We start from the raw sequence: 13,650 nt of genomic DNA, 5'->3' as shown, positions 1-13,650 counted from the left end.
TTATACCTGTATCCCTCAGACAAGTGGCAGAGCCATGAGGAAACCACCGATCACCTGTTGATCTGACCATCCCATTTTACTGAGAGGGAAACAGATTCAGACAGAGGAAGAGGCCAAAAACTACACACTGAGTTGCACAAAGAGCCAGGACACTTGGAAGATTTATATTAAATGGCTCTTTCCCCATGGTTTCACCAAAAATCTAAGGATTGACTCTTCATTCTGTAGACCTGAAAACTTTGGCCCCAGGTAGCCCCTGAAGCAAGGAGATGGAATCAGCCCAAACGAATCTGCCTGGAGGAAAGGAGTGGTTCCCCAAAAGCTTGAAGGTATTTTCCAACAAAGAGAATGGATATTCTCCTCAATCCATTATTCTCTTTGCTTCCCACAGCACCTTATAGAACAGGACTTATCAGTTCTATTTCCCAAGGTGGGAAAGAGGCTTGGCTATAGCAAGCAACTTGTTCAAGGCAAGGCTCCCAACCTCTCTAGGTCATAACACACTGAAAACATGTGCATGGCACACTTGGGTGAATTAATATTACCTGCCTAGGAGGCAATCTTTCCTAATACTTGTGCAATTAATTCCTGGTCCTGTCTGGCAACTCTAGGTTTGAGGGATCCATTTCTTTCCACCCTTTAACGTATTTGTGGCAGCTGTGAGTGAGACACATCAGTTGGGAAACATTGGTTTAAAGCTACACAGCCCGGGGCTTCCCTGATGACTCAAGACTGTAAAGAATCCACCTGCCAATGCAGCAGACCCAGGTTCAATCATTGGGTCGGGAAGATCCCCTGGAGAAGGGAACAGCAACCCACTACAGTATTCTTGCTTGGAGAATCCCATGGACAGAAAAGCCTGGCAGGCTACTGTCCACGGGGTCACAAAGGGTTGGACATGACTGAGTGATTAACACTTTCACACAGTCCACCTGAGCTTTCTGTCCCACCATACCCACCTCCCTTGATGATCCAACCTCAGCAGTACAGGAAACCCCAACTAAACAGAGCACCTTTATGGTGCTCACCACTCCTCCTTCATCCCTTCTCCTTAGGAGTTCAAACCCGGGACTGAGATAACATCTAACTCAACTTTATGTGGCACATCCAAAATGTCCATATGACACAGTGCACTACAACAAAGACACGGACTTTATTTAGGCACAGATACATTTTCCAACAAGGTAGGAAGGGGTTTAAAATTACAACTTCCTGGGGCAACTGCTTCCAGTATACTTCTGAGAGGAAGGTGGGAAGTGGGGTGGGGGACTGGGTCACAAGCATTAAGGCACAAGTTCACCAATGAGGAACTAAGCAGGAAGAAAAGAGAAAAAAGGAGGCCTTGGAGGAAGAAGAAAAAGAGGAAAGGGGAAGGGTCCTTGAGGAAGGTGAATGAGGAGGAGGAGAAAGAAGAGGAAGGAAGGAGGAGGCAGCTTAGGAGGAAGTTGGCATCAGATCATATACAAGGTTGACTATGTCAGACATCTCTAAGCCTGGGTTGGTTCAGCTGGGCCTGCTCCAGAGGAAGAAATTGCAGCGGGAAGAGGGGTCAGTGGGAGGACCCTGGGGCCTGGCACACATGTAGAAGTGGCGGCCCAAGTTGGGTCCTGGCTTCTTTACAGTTCGCAATACACATGGCTCCCTGTGTCCCCCACAGAGGGGCATGGGCGAGGGCCCCCCAAGCAGAGACTTCCAAAATGAGGTCCGTATCTCCTTTTCATCCTTGGCCTCTGAAGCCTTGGCCTGCCCCTCCACCACATTGGCCACCACGTCTTCTTCTGAGGTCTTTGGGGTCACAAGGGTGCCCAGGCTAGGAAGATCCAAGTTAGAAGTTTGGGGGCGACTGGAGGATGGCTGGAAGTAGCTCATCAGGTTTTTTTGGCCTCTACTGGAGCCAGTTTTACTTGGCCGGGACCTAGTTGAGCGCACACGGGCTTTGTTTTGACGCACGTGTACCTGTGTTTGATTGCTGGGTTGTAGTGCTGACTGCTTGAACACAGGATCTTGTTTGAGGTGAACCAGGAATCGTAGGATCTTGAGTTGGGTACCTGCAAACTCGGGGAGGAAGCAGGTGCACAGAGGTGGGCACTGTTTTGCTGGCACAGAGGATACATTTAAGACTGCACCCACAGGGCAGTGGTCAGAGCCCATCACCTCAGGCAGCAAGAAGGAGGCCTGAAAGGTGTCTATGACCAGGGTCCTATCCCCCAACACGTAGTCAAGCCGTGAGCCATAGTTCAAATGGCGGGCACCACTGACTGTTGACCAACAGGTGAAGGCCCCCTTCTGCTTTGGCTGGAAGCAGCGGTAGCTATCGATGAAGGGTCCCATGTGGGAGCCACTCTCGCACCCCAGGTTACTGAGCAAACCATCCATCCACTTGCGCCCTGGGTCCTCTTCAAAACATTCCTAGGGAAAAGGAAGGAGGACAAAGAAAGAGGCAGAACTAGATGCCTAGAACTGTAAGGGACTAATTGCTTCATTTTACATACAAGAAAATGTGGCTGTTCCAAAGAAGAATGCTCAAGGTCATACAGTCCGGAACTGGCAGAGCTGGGATTCACTTTGCATCCTTAGTGATTTAAAAGCTCATGCTTCTTTTTACTTCTGCATCAAGCTACATCTACCTTGCACTGGGCCATAAATCCCAGGCCTGAAAGCTTCCTGTTGGTTAATCAAAGCAATTCTCAGAATTGCTCACCAAGAGAATGGAAAATAAGATGTTTAGAATGGTTACCTCCACGAAGTTGGGCTACAGTTAGGAGTTAAGACTGTTGCCTTTTCATGTAAACCCTTTAGTACTATTTTGGTATTTGAGGGGCTCAAGGGATTCACATCTGAATACTTCCTTTGGCTCTGATTCTTAATTCATCATCCACCCAATCCACTCACTCACCCATTCAATGCAACAAATGTTCAAAGAACACTGATTATGTGCCAGATGTGATATGAGTGACAAAGTGGGACCCTGATCTAGTCTTGGGGACCAACAAGGCTTTCTTTCAGCAAGTAATCTGGAGCTGAGAAGCGAAGATTGAGCAAGAATAACCCAGGCAGAAGGTGTTACAAATTGAGAGAACAACTTATGCAATGGGCCTGTGGAGGGAGGGAACAGCGTACCCAGAAGACTGGAGGGGCAATGAGACTGTGGGCCAGAGTACCAACAGGAGATGACTATCATAGTCCACATAAGCAAGATATGATGGTCAGTTAGACTAGGGTGGTGCCAGAGGAGACAAAATGAAATTAAGAGATGATTTGGAGCTAGAATCAACAGTACTCACTGGCCAATTGAATGGGAAAAGGGAGGGTAGAGAAGGACAATACTAACACAATTCCCTGGCTTCTGGTTGGAGCAACCAAGAGGATGGACGGTACCATTTAGGGAGGATGAGACTAGAATAACTGGTCTTGTGGGAAGTGGACATATTCTGCTATTTTGGAAAGATTGTGTTTGTCATGTCATCTGGTACTATTCTTTTTTGGGGGGGAAAAACACATGAAGTGCACTCAAGAGATCTAGGATATTTCTGAACTAAGAAGAGAACACATAAAGGTGTATGACACTATCACAGGAAGCAGGAAGAACAGATTATAAGTAAATACCCAATGAGGAATAATGTAGGGAGGACTGACGGCTTTCAGTTTGTAATGTACACTTCCTTCCCCACCATGACCATCACCAGTCTCTAATTATCTCATTTCTGCTCATTTTCCCCATTGGGAGACACATCTATGTCCTGTGGCTCTTCTGCAAACTAATCAAGGAATCTTCCTACAGCCTCTTCTTTGAGGCAAGCGACTTGAAGATTCTAGCACAGTGGTTCTCAACACTAAATATACAATAAAATCAGCCTGGGAGTTTTTAAAACATACTGCTATCCTGGCCTCACACCCAATAGATTCTGACTTAATTGGTCTAGGGTTGCATCAAGGTATTGATATTTTTATAAAGCTACTTAATCTAATGTGCTTTCAGGGGTTGAGAATCATTGGCCTAGAGGGACTCAGAGATGAGGGGTTCATACAAGAAAAGAAGACAGAAGGGAGGGGATGCCCACCAATTCAGAGGACAGTGAGAAAAGCCAAAATGAGTAGAACTTTTGCAATGGGCAGAGAGGAGAAAACCTGGGTGGAGTGGATGGAGTGTGAAGGGGTGCTGAGGATGGGAATAAAGGACTGAGCAGAGACAAGGAAGAGCCTTGAATGCCAGGCCTGGGTGTTTTCTCGGCATGTCTGCAAGGTAACTGGGAGGTATTGAAGATTCGTGAGCAGGAAACTTAGTCTATTAGGGAAATGATTCAGATAATGTGAAGTTTGAGGCCCTCAAAATCTGACTGGAACTCTCTAGCCCCATCCTCTGCTACTCAACTTCCTTCCCTGTCATCCCCTAATAAGAAGGGGACTTGTAGTTCCTAATGCACACCAGCCAAATTCTCACCTTGCAGCCTTTGCTCATCATGCCAGAATGATTTGCTCTCCACTCCACCCCCAAGTTCTTTTCTACTCATCTTTTAAGACTCAGCCATTTTTGTAATTAGCCTCCAACTAATAAAAATAAATGGAAAAAAAAGACTCAGTCATTTTAAGATACCTCCCCTGAAGTCCAGACACCATTCTATAGTTGACTCGTCATGTGTCCATAGCCAACCACCATGCTGAGAGCTCTGGGGGGCCAACAGTCAGAACTGACTGATAAATGAGTCCACAGCATAATCCTCAGTGCTTTGAGAACAGAATTTCAAACTAAGCTCTGCTTTTCCATGAAGGAAGCTTGCCACTGGGCCAAAAAACAGCACTGATTGGCTGAACAGAATCACAGGAGTGAGGTCAAAGGCCTAAAGGGAACCTTACCAGGTTGACTGCATCCCAGTGGTCAATGGGGCGGTGGGCTGTATTCAGATCACCCAGAATGATAACATGGCTGAAAAACATAAAATGAATGTCAAGAAAGGGAAGCAGCAGTCCTGGCCCATCTACTGTCTCCTGGGCCCAAGATCTGCCACCTGCCACATAGATGCGCAGGTGGGATCCAACAGCAACGCATAGTAGTCTACCTCTCCAATTTCACTATAGCCTTGATGCCTTTTACAAATGTCCAACCCAATTCTGATCTCCAAAGGTAACACTGTTTCTTGTTTGACATGATTGTCTCACTGATCTCTACCCAATGACATCTTTCTGATCCTTCAAAGATGAGCTCAGGTACCATTCCCTCTAGGAAGCATCTCTTGATTATTCCAACCCAACCTCACTTTCCTGTCCTTCTCTGGGACAAGACTTTTCATTTGTTCTAAGTATGTTACCTTCCTCTTATTTCACCCTTAAAACTTCACTGAGGTAGGGGTTCATATAGGGCTTCTCTGGTAGCTCAGCTGGTAAATAACCCGCCTGCAATGCAGGAGACCCCGGTTCGATTCCTGGGTCAAGAAGATCCGCTGGAGAAGGGATAGGCTACCCACTCTAGTATTCTTGGGCTTCCCTGGTGGCTCAGGAGGTAAAGAATCTGCCTGCAATGCGGGAGACCTGGGTTCGATCCCTGGGTTGGGAAGATCCCCTGGAGAAGGGAACAGCCACCCACTCCAGTATTCTGACCTGGAGAATTCCATGGACTGTATAGCCCATGGGGTAGCAAAGAGAACGACATGACTGAGTGACTTTCACTTTCAGGGTTTCACATACTTATTTTACAAAAGAGAAAACAGAGGTGGGACTAGCTTTGGGGCTCTTAGTGAGTAAAAGGAGAAGCCAGGATATGTGACCAGAGGTATTTGAGTACAAAACTCATATCTGTATCACTTTACTTGGTCCTCACAAGCTCTTAAATAGCAGAGCCTATTCCCTTGGGCATGCTGATGTCTACAACTAGGCTGTGAATGAATTCAAAATACAAAGATCCCACATCCCCTCCCAATGGGTCCTGACACAGGACTGGGCACCCAGGACAAGCTCAAGGAAGCCTTGCTGCACAGGCTTGCAGTACCTGCCAGCTGCCAGGAGAGCTTCTGCTCGGATCTGCAGCAAGCGATAGAAGCGCATCTTAAAGGCGAGTCGCTCAGGCTTCCCAGGGTCCGCATGGGGGCAGTACACGTTGATTAGGGTCAAGGTCTTCTCCTTCCCTTCCCATGTGCTGGTAAGAAGAGAACCAGCCCATCAAAAAGGGATCACTTGCAAGCCACCCTTCCCCTTCCCACACCATGTGACTTCCACTCAATGGTTGTCTATGGGATGGAAATAAAGGAAAGGGATAGAGAAATATGAATGAGCTGGCATACACAGGACTTGAGGATTGACTATACCTATGATGACACACAGGTAAACCAGGTAATGGTAATGGTGCTGCCATTCACAAAGATAAGACACAGAAGGAGAGCAACCTAGGGCAGTAAGTACAAGGTTGGCTAACTTGCTTTTGAGGCACCTGTGGTAATAAAAGAGTTAGGCCTCCCAACCAGGATCCCTCCCACCTCAGCCCCAAGTAGAGATAGAGAACTCAAAGCTCAGAGAAGAATATGATTTGTTCAGGGTCACAAACTAGGTAGCTTAGCCAGGACTAAAGTCCAGGAATAGCAAGTTTAGGAAGTTTTCCAATGGTGAATGTAGGTTTATAAGGCAAGCCTTAGAACCACCACATTCACAGAGTTGAACTAGCAATGATGGGTGACAGGGGGATGTGGACTATTACCAGATCTTGTGTTGTGTGAGGAGGGCCCGGCCCTCACTATCCAGAGCTCGAAGCTCCTCTTGGGTGAAGTCATCCATGTTTCCATAGCAACCCACATCCCCATTCTGAGTGGCAAGCAGGCCACTCAGGCCTTCTTCAGCAGCCACTGGGGTAGCACTGTCCTTACAGAAAGTGGCTACACCTGGAGACAGAGAGGGTACTGGTGACTGAGCAGGCCTGGCAGTCAACAGCCTGTTACACAACCTATTGCCCCTGCACAGGTCACATGCTCATCTTCATCAAGCATAGCTCTCTTGATGACTCTCCCAACTCAAGGGCCATGGATACCTGGGGCAAGTCTACTCAAACCCTGGGTCTCAGTTCCTTCATCTTGAAAAGATACAGATTAATTAACAGCTAATATTCTAAGTGCTTTACATGGTAACTGCTCAGAAAATGCTAGCTATTATTATTATCATATGAACTAATAAGTTCAGTTCTTGCAACAGCCCTAAGAAGTACACATTATCCCCCTTTTCCAAGTGAGGAACTTTAAGCATAAAAAAGTTAAATAGCTAGCCAGAGGGTACACAGCTAGAAGTGAGCTAGGATTCAAACTCAGGCAGTCAGGCTCCAGAGCTCATGTAACTAACCACCACTATTGTGCTCTTGCAATCCAATATTATACAAAAAAAAAAAATCCATCATATCATCTGATGTGGCTTTAGCTCTGTAGACAAAAAGCCTACTTTTCTTACTGCCTTCTCATTAAATACTGAAAACCCTTTTCCACCTGCCCTCATCACTTTAAAGTCCCCAGAAAGACCAATTTACCAGAATAGCCACTGCGGTTGCGGCTGAAGCTGAAATAGGAGTTGTAGCCCTCAATGATAGCCAGGGGCTCTGTCAGCACATCCCCTGGGGGAAAAAAGATGTTAAGATTACATCAGAGATAAAACTAGAAAAACCTGGAATTATAGCTGTAGGCTAATGCCTTGCACACATCAGAGCCAGGGTGGGAAGGGAAAATTAAGTATCTATGATTAGAGAAGTTAGAAAAGTGGGGACGATAGAGGAAACTGATACCAGAATTACAAGAAAGGGGAAGACTACCTAATGGGAGGTGAAGAATTAGGTGGGAAAAGGCTAGGTAACGGGAGGAAGTTGGGGGTGAGAAATGGTTATATGGGAGAGAAGACTGGGAATCTGAGCAGAAGGTAGGAGAGAGAGGGAATTGGAAGATCTGAACAGAGGATGCAGGGAAAATAGGTAACCAACCGGTCTTAGAGGTGGTGGGTGGGAGAGGGAAGGAATCAGGGGATTGAGCTGTGGGGCAGGGGGGTGGAGGCGTTGTGTGTGCAGCGAATTACCAGACTCTAAGCTTGGGGGTGGACATGAAGTAGGAATGAGAGGCTCTCTGGAGAAGGAAATGGCAACCTACTCCAGTATTCTTGCCTGGAGAATCCCTTGGACAGAGGAGCCTGGGGCTACAGTCCATGGGGTTACAGAGAGTCAGACAGGACTTAGCAACTGAGCACTCAGCTGGGGAGGAGACAGGGGGTAGAGATAAGGGGTCTGGGGACTTTAGATAGAAGTTTAAAAAGGAGGAAATTAGGGAGTCTAAACTGGGGACAAAGATGGGGTGGGAATTAAAGGATATGGACTGGGGGCAGAAAAGGGAAATTGGGGAAATCTGATTTGGGAGTGGGAGATGGAAAGTGTGTAGGGGGAGCAAATTCTGGGGACTTAGCTGGGGTAGGAGAATGAGTAGGAATCGGGATGTGAAACAAGATGGAAATTGCAAAGGGGAGAGAATTATGATTTCGCTGAGGCCAGGAGATTATGTGGGAATTAGGAGATCTAGCTAGAGCGTGAAACACTGAGGGGAGATCGGGATTCCGAATTGGCTCTAAGGGGAGGATTCTAAGAATAGAGAAATGGAAAAGTGAAGTAAATGAAGCAGGGGGCAAAAGTTAGCAGAAAGGGGAAAGTATGGTAGGGGGTCCTAAATTCTTGAGCGCTCACTGGTTACTTTGGTCTCCTGAAGACATACGATGTCTGCATCCAGCTTTTCCAAAATGCGCCCCATAGCCATGGCGGTGCAGCTGCTGGGCTCCTCGTATCTCGCCCCTTGCAAGGGGCTCCGGATCCCATTGATGTTCCAGCTCACCAAGCGCAACATGTCGACAGCTAATTACAATGCCTTTGAGCTCGCGCCCAACGCAGGCGCTAGGGGAAAAACTGGAAACTCCTAAGTCCGACAGGCCTGGACCTCCCGCGCGCGCGAGCTTTTGCGCAGGCTTTCTAGCGGTCGGGCGTACGTGGGGCGGGGCTTCAAACTCCTCAGTTTTCATTGGTAGGAGGAGCGGAAGCTGATGGGGACGGTGCGGTCGGCCTCCCCTAGGGGAAATGAATAGTGAGAGAAAGGTCACGGGTTGGGCTTCTCCTACCACCCAACACAGGCTCGCGTGCCTGAGTCTAATTGCGTTTCTACTCTGCTCAAAGTCCCTTTGGTGCTTTCGATTGCTTACAAATGAGATTTCACCATTATTCAAGTGGCAGAGCCTTAAGCGGAACCGTGCAGCAAGCGGAACCACGCAGCGACCAAAACCCCGCCCCTAGTGTTCAGACCGCACCCGCTTGGTACCCAGAAGGCTTTGACGTGGGGAGCTGGGAGTGTCTGGTATAACCCTGCGTGTAAACCCGGAAGCCAGACTGAGCAAAGGGAGCTTTGTGGCTGGAGGCCTGAGCAGTAAGAAACGCTCTAGATTTTGGAAATTAAGCACTTGTTGGTAATTGTTTGCAATTACTTTTTCCCAGTCTATAGGTTGTCTTTTCTTTTTGTTTATGGTTTCATTTGTTATACAAAAGCATTTAAGTTGGATTAGGTCCCATTTGTTTATTTGTTTTATTTCTTTTGTCTTTGAAGACTGATCTAAGAATATTATCAGGATTTATGTCAGAGAATGTTTTGCCTGTGTTCTCTTCTAGGAGATTTATTATGTCATGTCTTATATTTAACTCTGTAATCCATTTTGAATTTATTTTTGTGTATGGTATAATAGAGTGTCCTAACTTCATTTATTTACATGAGGTTGTCCAACTTTCCCAGCACCACTTGCTAAAGAGACTGTCTTTTTTCCACTGTATGGTCTTGCCCCCTTTGTCCAAAAGTAATTGAAGTAAACATGTTAAGACAGAAATATAGACCAGTGGAGCAAGGTAGAAAGCCCAGAGATAAACCCATACACCTATGAGCACCTTATCTTTGACGAAGGAGGCAAGAATACACAATGGAGTGAAGACAGTCTCTTCAATAAGTGGTGCTGGAAAAATGGACAGCTAACTGTAAAAGAATGAAGTTAGAACACTTCCTAACACCATCACAAAAATAAACTCAAAATGGATTAAAGACGTAAATGTAAGGCCTGAAACTGTAAAACTCTTAAGGAAAACATAGGCAGAACTCTCTTGGACATAAATCACAGCAAGATCTTCTATGACCCAGCTCCTAGAGTAATGGAAGTAAAAGCAAAAATAATCAAATGGAACCCAATTAAACTTAAAAACTTTTGCAAAGCAAACCATAGACAACATGAAAAGACAACCCTCAGAGTGGGAGAAAATAATAGCAAATGAAACAACTGACAAAGGATTAATCTCCAAAATAAGCAAGTGACTCATGCAGTTCAATATTAGAAAAACAAACAACCCAATCAAAAAATGGGCAGAAAACCTAAACAGACAGTTTTTCAAAGACATACAGATGGCTAATAAACACATGAGAAAATACTCAACATCACTTATTATTAGAGAAATGCAAGTCAAAACTAGAATGAGGTGTCACCTTATACTGGTCAGAATGGCCATCATAAAAAAAATCTACAAACAATAAATACTAGAGAGGGTGTGAGAAAGGGGAGCCCTCCTGTACTGTTGGTGGGAATCTAAGTTGATATAGCTTCTGTGGAGAACACAGGCTTCCCTCATAGATAAGTTTGTAAAGAATCCGCCTGCAATGCAGGAGACCCCGGTTTGATTCCTGGGTCAGGAAGATCTGCCAGAGAAGGGATTGGCTACCCACTCCAGTATTCTTGGGCTTCCCTTGTGGTTCAGATGGTAAAGAATCCATCTGCAATGCAGGGGACCTGGGTTCGATCCCTGGGTTGGGAAGATCCTCTGGAGAAGGGAAAGGCTACCCACTTCAGTATTCTGGCCTGGAGAATGAGGTGTCACCTCATACTGATCGGAATGGCCATCATCAAAAAAATCTATAAACAATAAATGCTAGAGAGGGTGTGGAGAAAGGGGAACCCTCCTGCACTGTTGCTGGGAATGTAAATTGATACAGCCTCTGTGGAGAACACTGGAGATTTCTTTAAAAACTAGGAATAAAGCTGCCATATGACCCAGCAATCCTGATTCTGGGCATATACCCTGAGAAAACCACAATTTTAAAAGACACATGTACCCCAATGTTCATTGCAGCACTATTTACAATAGCTAAGACATGGTAGCAACGTAGATGTCCATCAACAGATAAAGAAATTGTGGTTCATATATACAGTGAAATATATGTGTGTTTGGTGGAGGGTTGGGTGGGTGTGTGAGCAAATGCCTGCTCAGTTGTGTCCAACTCTTTGTGACCCCATGGACTGTGGCCCACCAGGCTCCTGCATCCATGGGATTTTCCAGGCAAGAGTATTGGAATGGATTGCTATTTCCTTTTCCAGAGGATCTTCCCAACCCAGGGATCGAACCTGGGTCTCCCACATTGTAGGCAGACACTTTACCATCTGAGCCACCAGAGAAGTCTATGCTATGTATATTTTACCATAATTAAAAATAACAATAAAAGGAATGAGGAACCTTCACCTCTTCCTAAAACATCACCTAAAGGGAAACACATACCCATTAAGCAATTAGTCCCTATGCCCTTCACCACGAGCACCTGGATGCCATCAATTTGCTTTCTGTCCCTGTGTGTTTATCTATTTTTTATTTTTCACATAAATTAAATCATTGAAAAATGTACTAAATCCCACTGAATCATACACTTTAAAATTGTTAATTTTGTGTTGTGCAAATGTTACCTTGGGCTTCCCCAGTGACTCAGTGACAAAGAATTTACCTGCAGCGCAGGAGACATAGGAGACACGTATTTGATCCCTAGGTTGGGAAGATCTCCTGGAAGAGAGAGTGGCAACCCACTCCACTATTCTTGCTGGGATAATCCCATGGACAGGGGAGGCTGGAAAGCTACAGGTCAAGGGGTCACAAAGAGTCATGACTGAGCACTCAAACTTTATCTCAATTTTTAAAAAAGCATATACACACCATAATATATAAAATAGAGAATCAAGGACCTACTGTACAGCACAAGGAACTCTACTCAATACTCTGTAATAACCTATATGAGAAAAGAATCTGAAAAAGAATAGATGTATGTATATGCTGTAATTTGTTATACACCTGAAGCCAACACAATATTGTAAATCAACTATATTTCAATATAAAATAAATGTTTTTTTAAGAAAAGGAGAGGATAATGAAATGTTCTATGTGCATTTATATGGAAAGATATCAAAATATATTGGGGGCAGGCTGCAAAATAATATTGAAACTTTTGAATAAACCATGGGGAAAATGGGGGAGGGGGAAGCACTCTAATGGAGTAAGACGTAGGAGAGGGCTTCTGGCTTTATTGGGCTCAGGGAGGTAGATAGGGAAGTTGTATCCAGCCCACCCTGTAGCCATTATTTTTCTTTGGCCTTATAGCAGCCCTAGGATGTGACCTGACAAGTACTTTCTCTTCATTTCTCAGATGGTTAAAATCAAGACCCAGAGAATCTAAGAGGATTATCCACGTTCCAGAGCAGCACTGTCTCCCAATATAACCCAAGTCTCTTCCATATGCATTTATCTCACTTCCTTGTCAGAGCAACATTGTAAGGGACATTAAAACTAAATAAGAGAGCTTCAGTGAATTCAAATCAGTATCACAGAAGTAGTAGAGCCAAGATTCAATTCCTATCTTAATCAGCTCAAGGAATACTGATTAAGTTTTTTTCTAATCACCCATGCACCACTCCAGTTAGATCTTTTTCTCTGGGCCCCCACACCACCCTATCGTCCATTCTGTCACACCACTTACAATGCACAGCTACCATTGATTTCTATTTCCATCACTAGACTGCCAGCAGTTTGACAGCAATGACCATGTCTGATTCATCTTGTTAGTCCCATCCCCTGGTGGCTCAGAGGGTAAAGCGTCTGCCTGAAATGCAGGAGACCTGAGTTCAATCCCTGGGTCAGGAAGATCCCCTGGATAAGGAAATGACAACCCACTCCAGTATTCTTGCCTGGAGAATCCCATGGATGGAGGAACCTGGTAAGCTACAGTCCATGGGGTCGCAAACAGTCGAACACGACTGAGAGACTTCACTTTCACTCACTAATATTAGCACACAACACATGTTAGGAGTTAATAAATGTTTGCTGAATGAATGAACAAGCAAAGGACATTAGCAAGAGCATCAGCAGATTAGCGACTTGTTTTCTGAGAACATAAGAATAGAGATAATAGAAGTGCCCAATATCCAGGGGAAAGTATAACTTTGCATCCTTAAGTTCCTCGCCCAGAATTGCAGTATAATTACTTTTCCCCCAGAATTCCAACCATCATTCTCAATGTCTGCAAATAAGACCTAAAGAGCTGCTTTCCCCCCTGGAGGACTTAAAAGTTTCCCCCTGATGGACTTACAGGCTGTTGCCATCAGAAAATAGCTCTGCAATTGAAATTAAAATGTTGGTGCTTTAAGCTTTTTCATGTTTTTGGTGGTTATAAGCTTAGGATTGAGTCCCAAGAGTGGAATAATTAGGACAAAGGAAATGAACATTTGTATTGCTCTTACTTCATATTGCCAAATCACTTTCCAGTAAGGGATCATTCCAATTTGCACTGAAGACCAATATGAAACAGCCCT

At 45.1% G+C, this 13,650-nt stretch overlaps 1 protein-coding gene across 2 annotated transcripts; it reads right to left on the bottom strand.

Moving 5' to 3' along the window:
• Positions 1-1,134: 1,134 nt before the first annotated feature.
• APEX2 (apurinic/apyrimidinic endodeoxyribonuclease 2) lies at positions 1,135-9,039 on the bottom strand. Of its 2 annotated transcripts, none has more exons than XM_043895026.1 (6): positions 8,697-9,039; positions 7,499-7,582; positions 6,686-6,866; positions 5,984-6,130; positions 4,855-4,924; positions 1,135-2,409 (listed from the first exon to the last, which is right to left on the bottom strand). In XM_043895026.1, the coding sequence occupies exons 1-6, from the start codon at positions 9,016-9,018 to the stop codon at positions 1,504-1,506; spliced, it is 1,710 nt and encodes a 569-aa protein (XP_043750961.1). In that variant the 5' UTR covers positions 9,019-9,039; the 3' UTR covers positions 1,135-1,503. The 2 variants fall into 2 exon arrangements, with proteins under 2 accessions (XP_043750961.1, XP_043750962.1); XM_043895027.1 differs by having other exon boundaries at positions 8,690-8,982.
• Between the last annotated feature and the right edge of the window lie 4,611 nt (positions 9,040-13,650).

Source organism: Cervus elaphus, chromosome X, assembly GCF_910594005.1.
Source record: "Cervus elaphus chromosome X, mCerEla1.1, whole genome shotgun sequence".
Taxonomy (NCBI): domain Eukaryota; kingdom Metazoa; phylum Chordata; class Mammalia; order Artiodactyla; family Cervidae; genus Cervus; species Cervus elaphus.
The sequence above is the reverse complement of the archived record's forward strand: the minus strand, read 5'-3'. Positions and strand labels throughout refer to the sequence as shown.

Excerpts from the sequence above, each read along its gene's own strand:
- APEX2 (XM_043895026.1), bottom strand. The coding sequence starts at position 9,018 with ATGAAAACTGAGGAGTTTGAAGCCCCGCCCCACGTACGCCCGACCGCT. Across the intron at positions 7,583-8,696 it reads TATGTCTTCAGGAGACCAAA|GGGATGTGCTGACAGAGCCC; the intron begins GTAACCAGTGAG and ends TTTTTCCCCCAG. Across the intron at positions 6,867-7,498 it reads CAACCGCAGTGGCTATTCTG|GTGTAGCCACTTTCTGTAAG; the intron begins GTAAATTGGTCT and ends CTCTGTCTCCAG.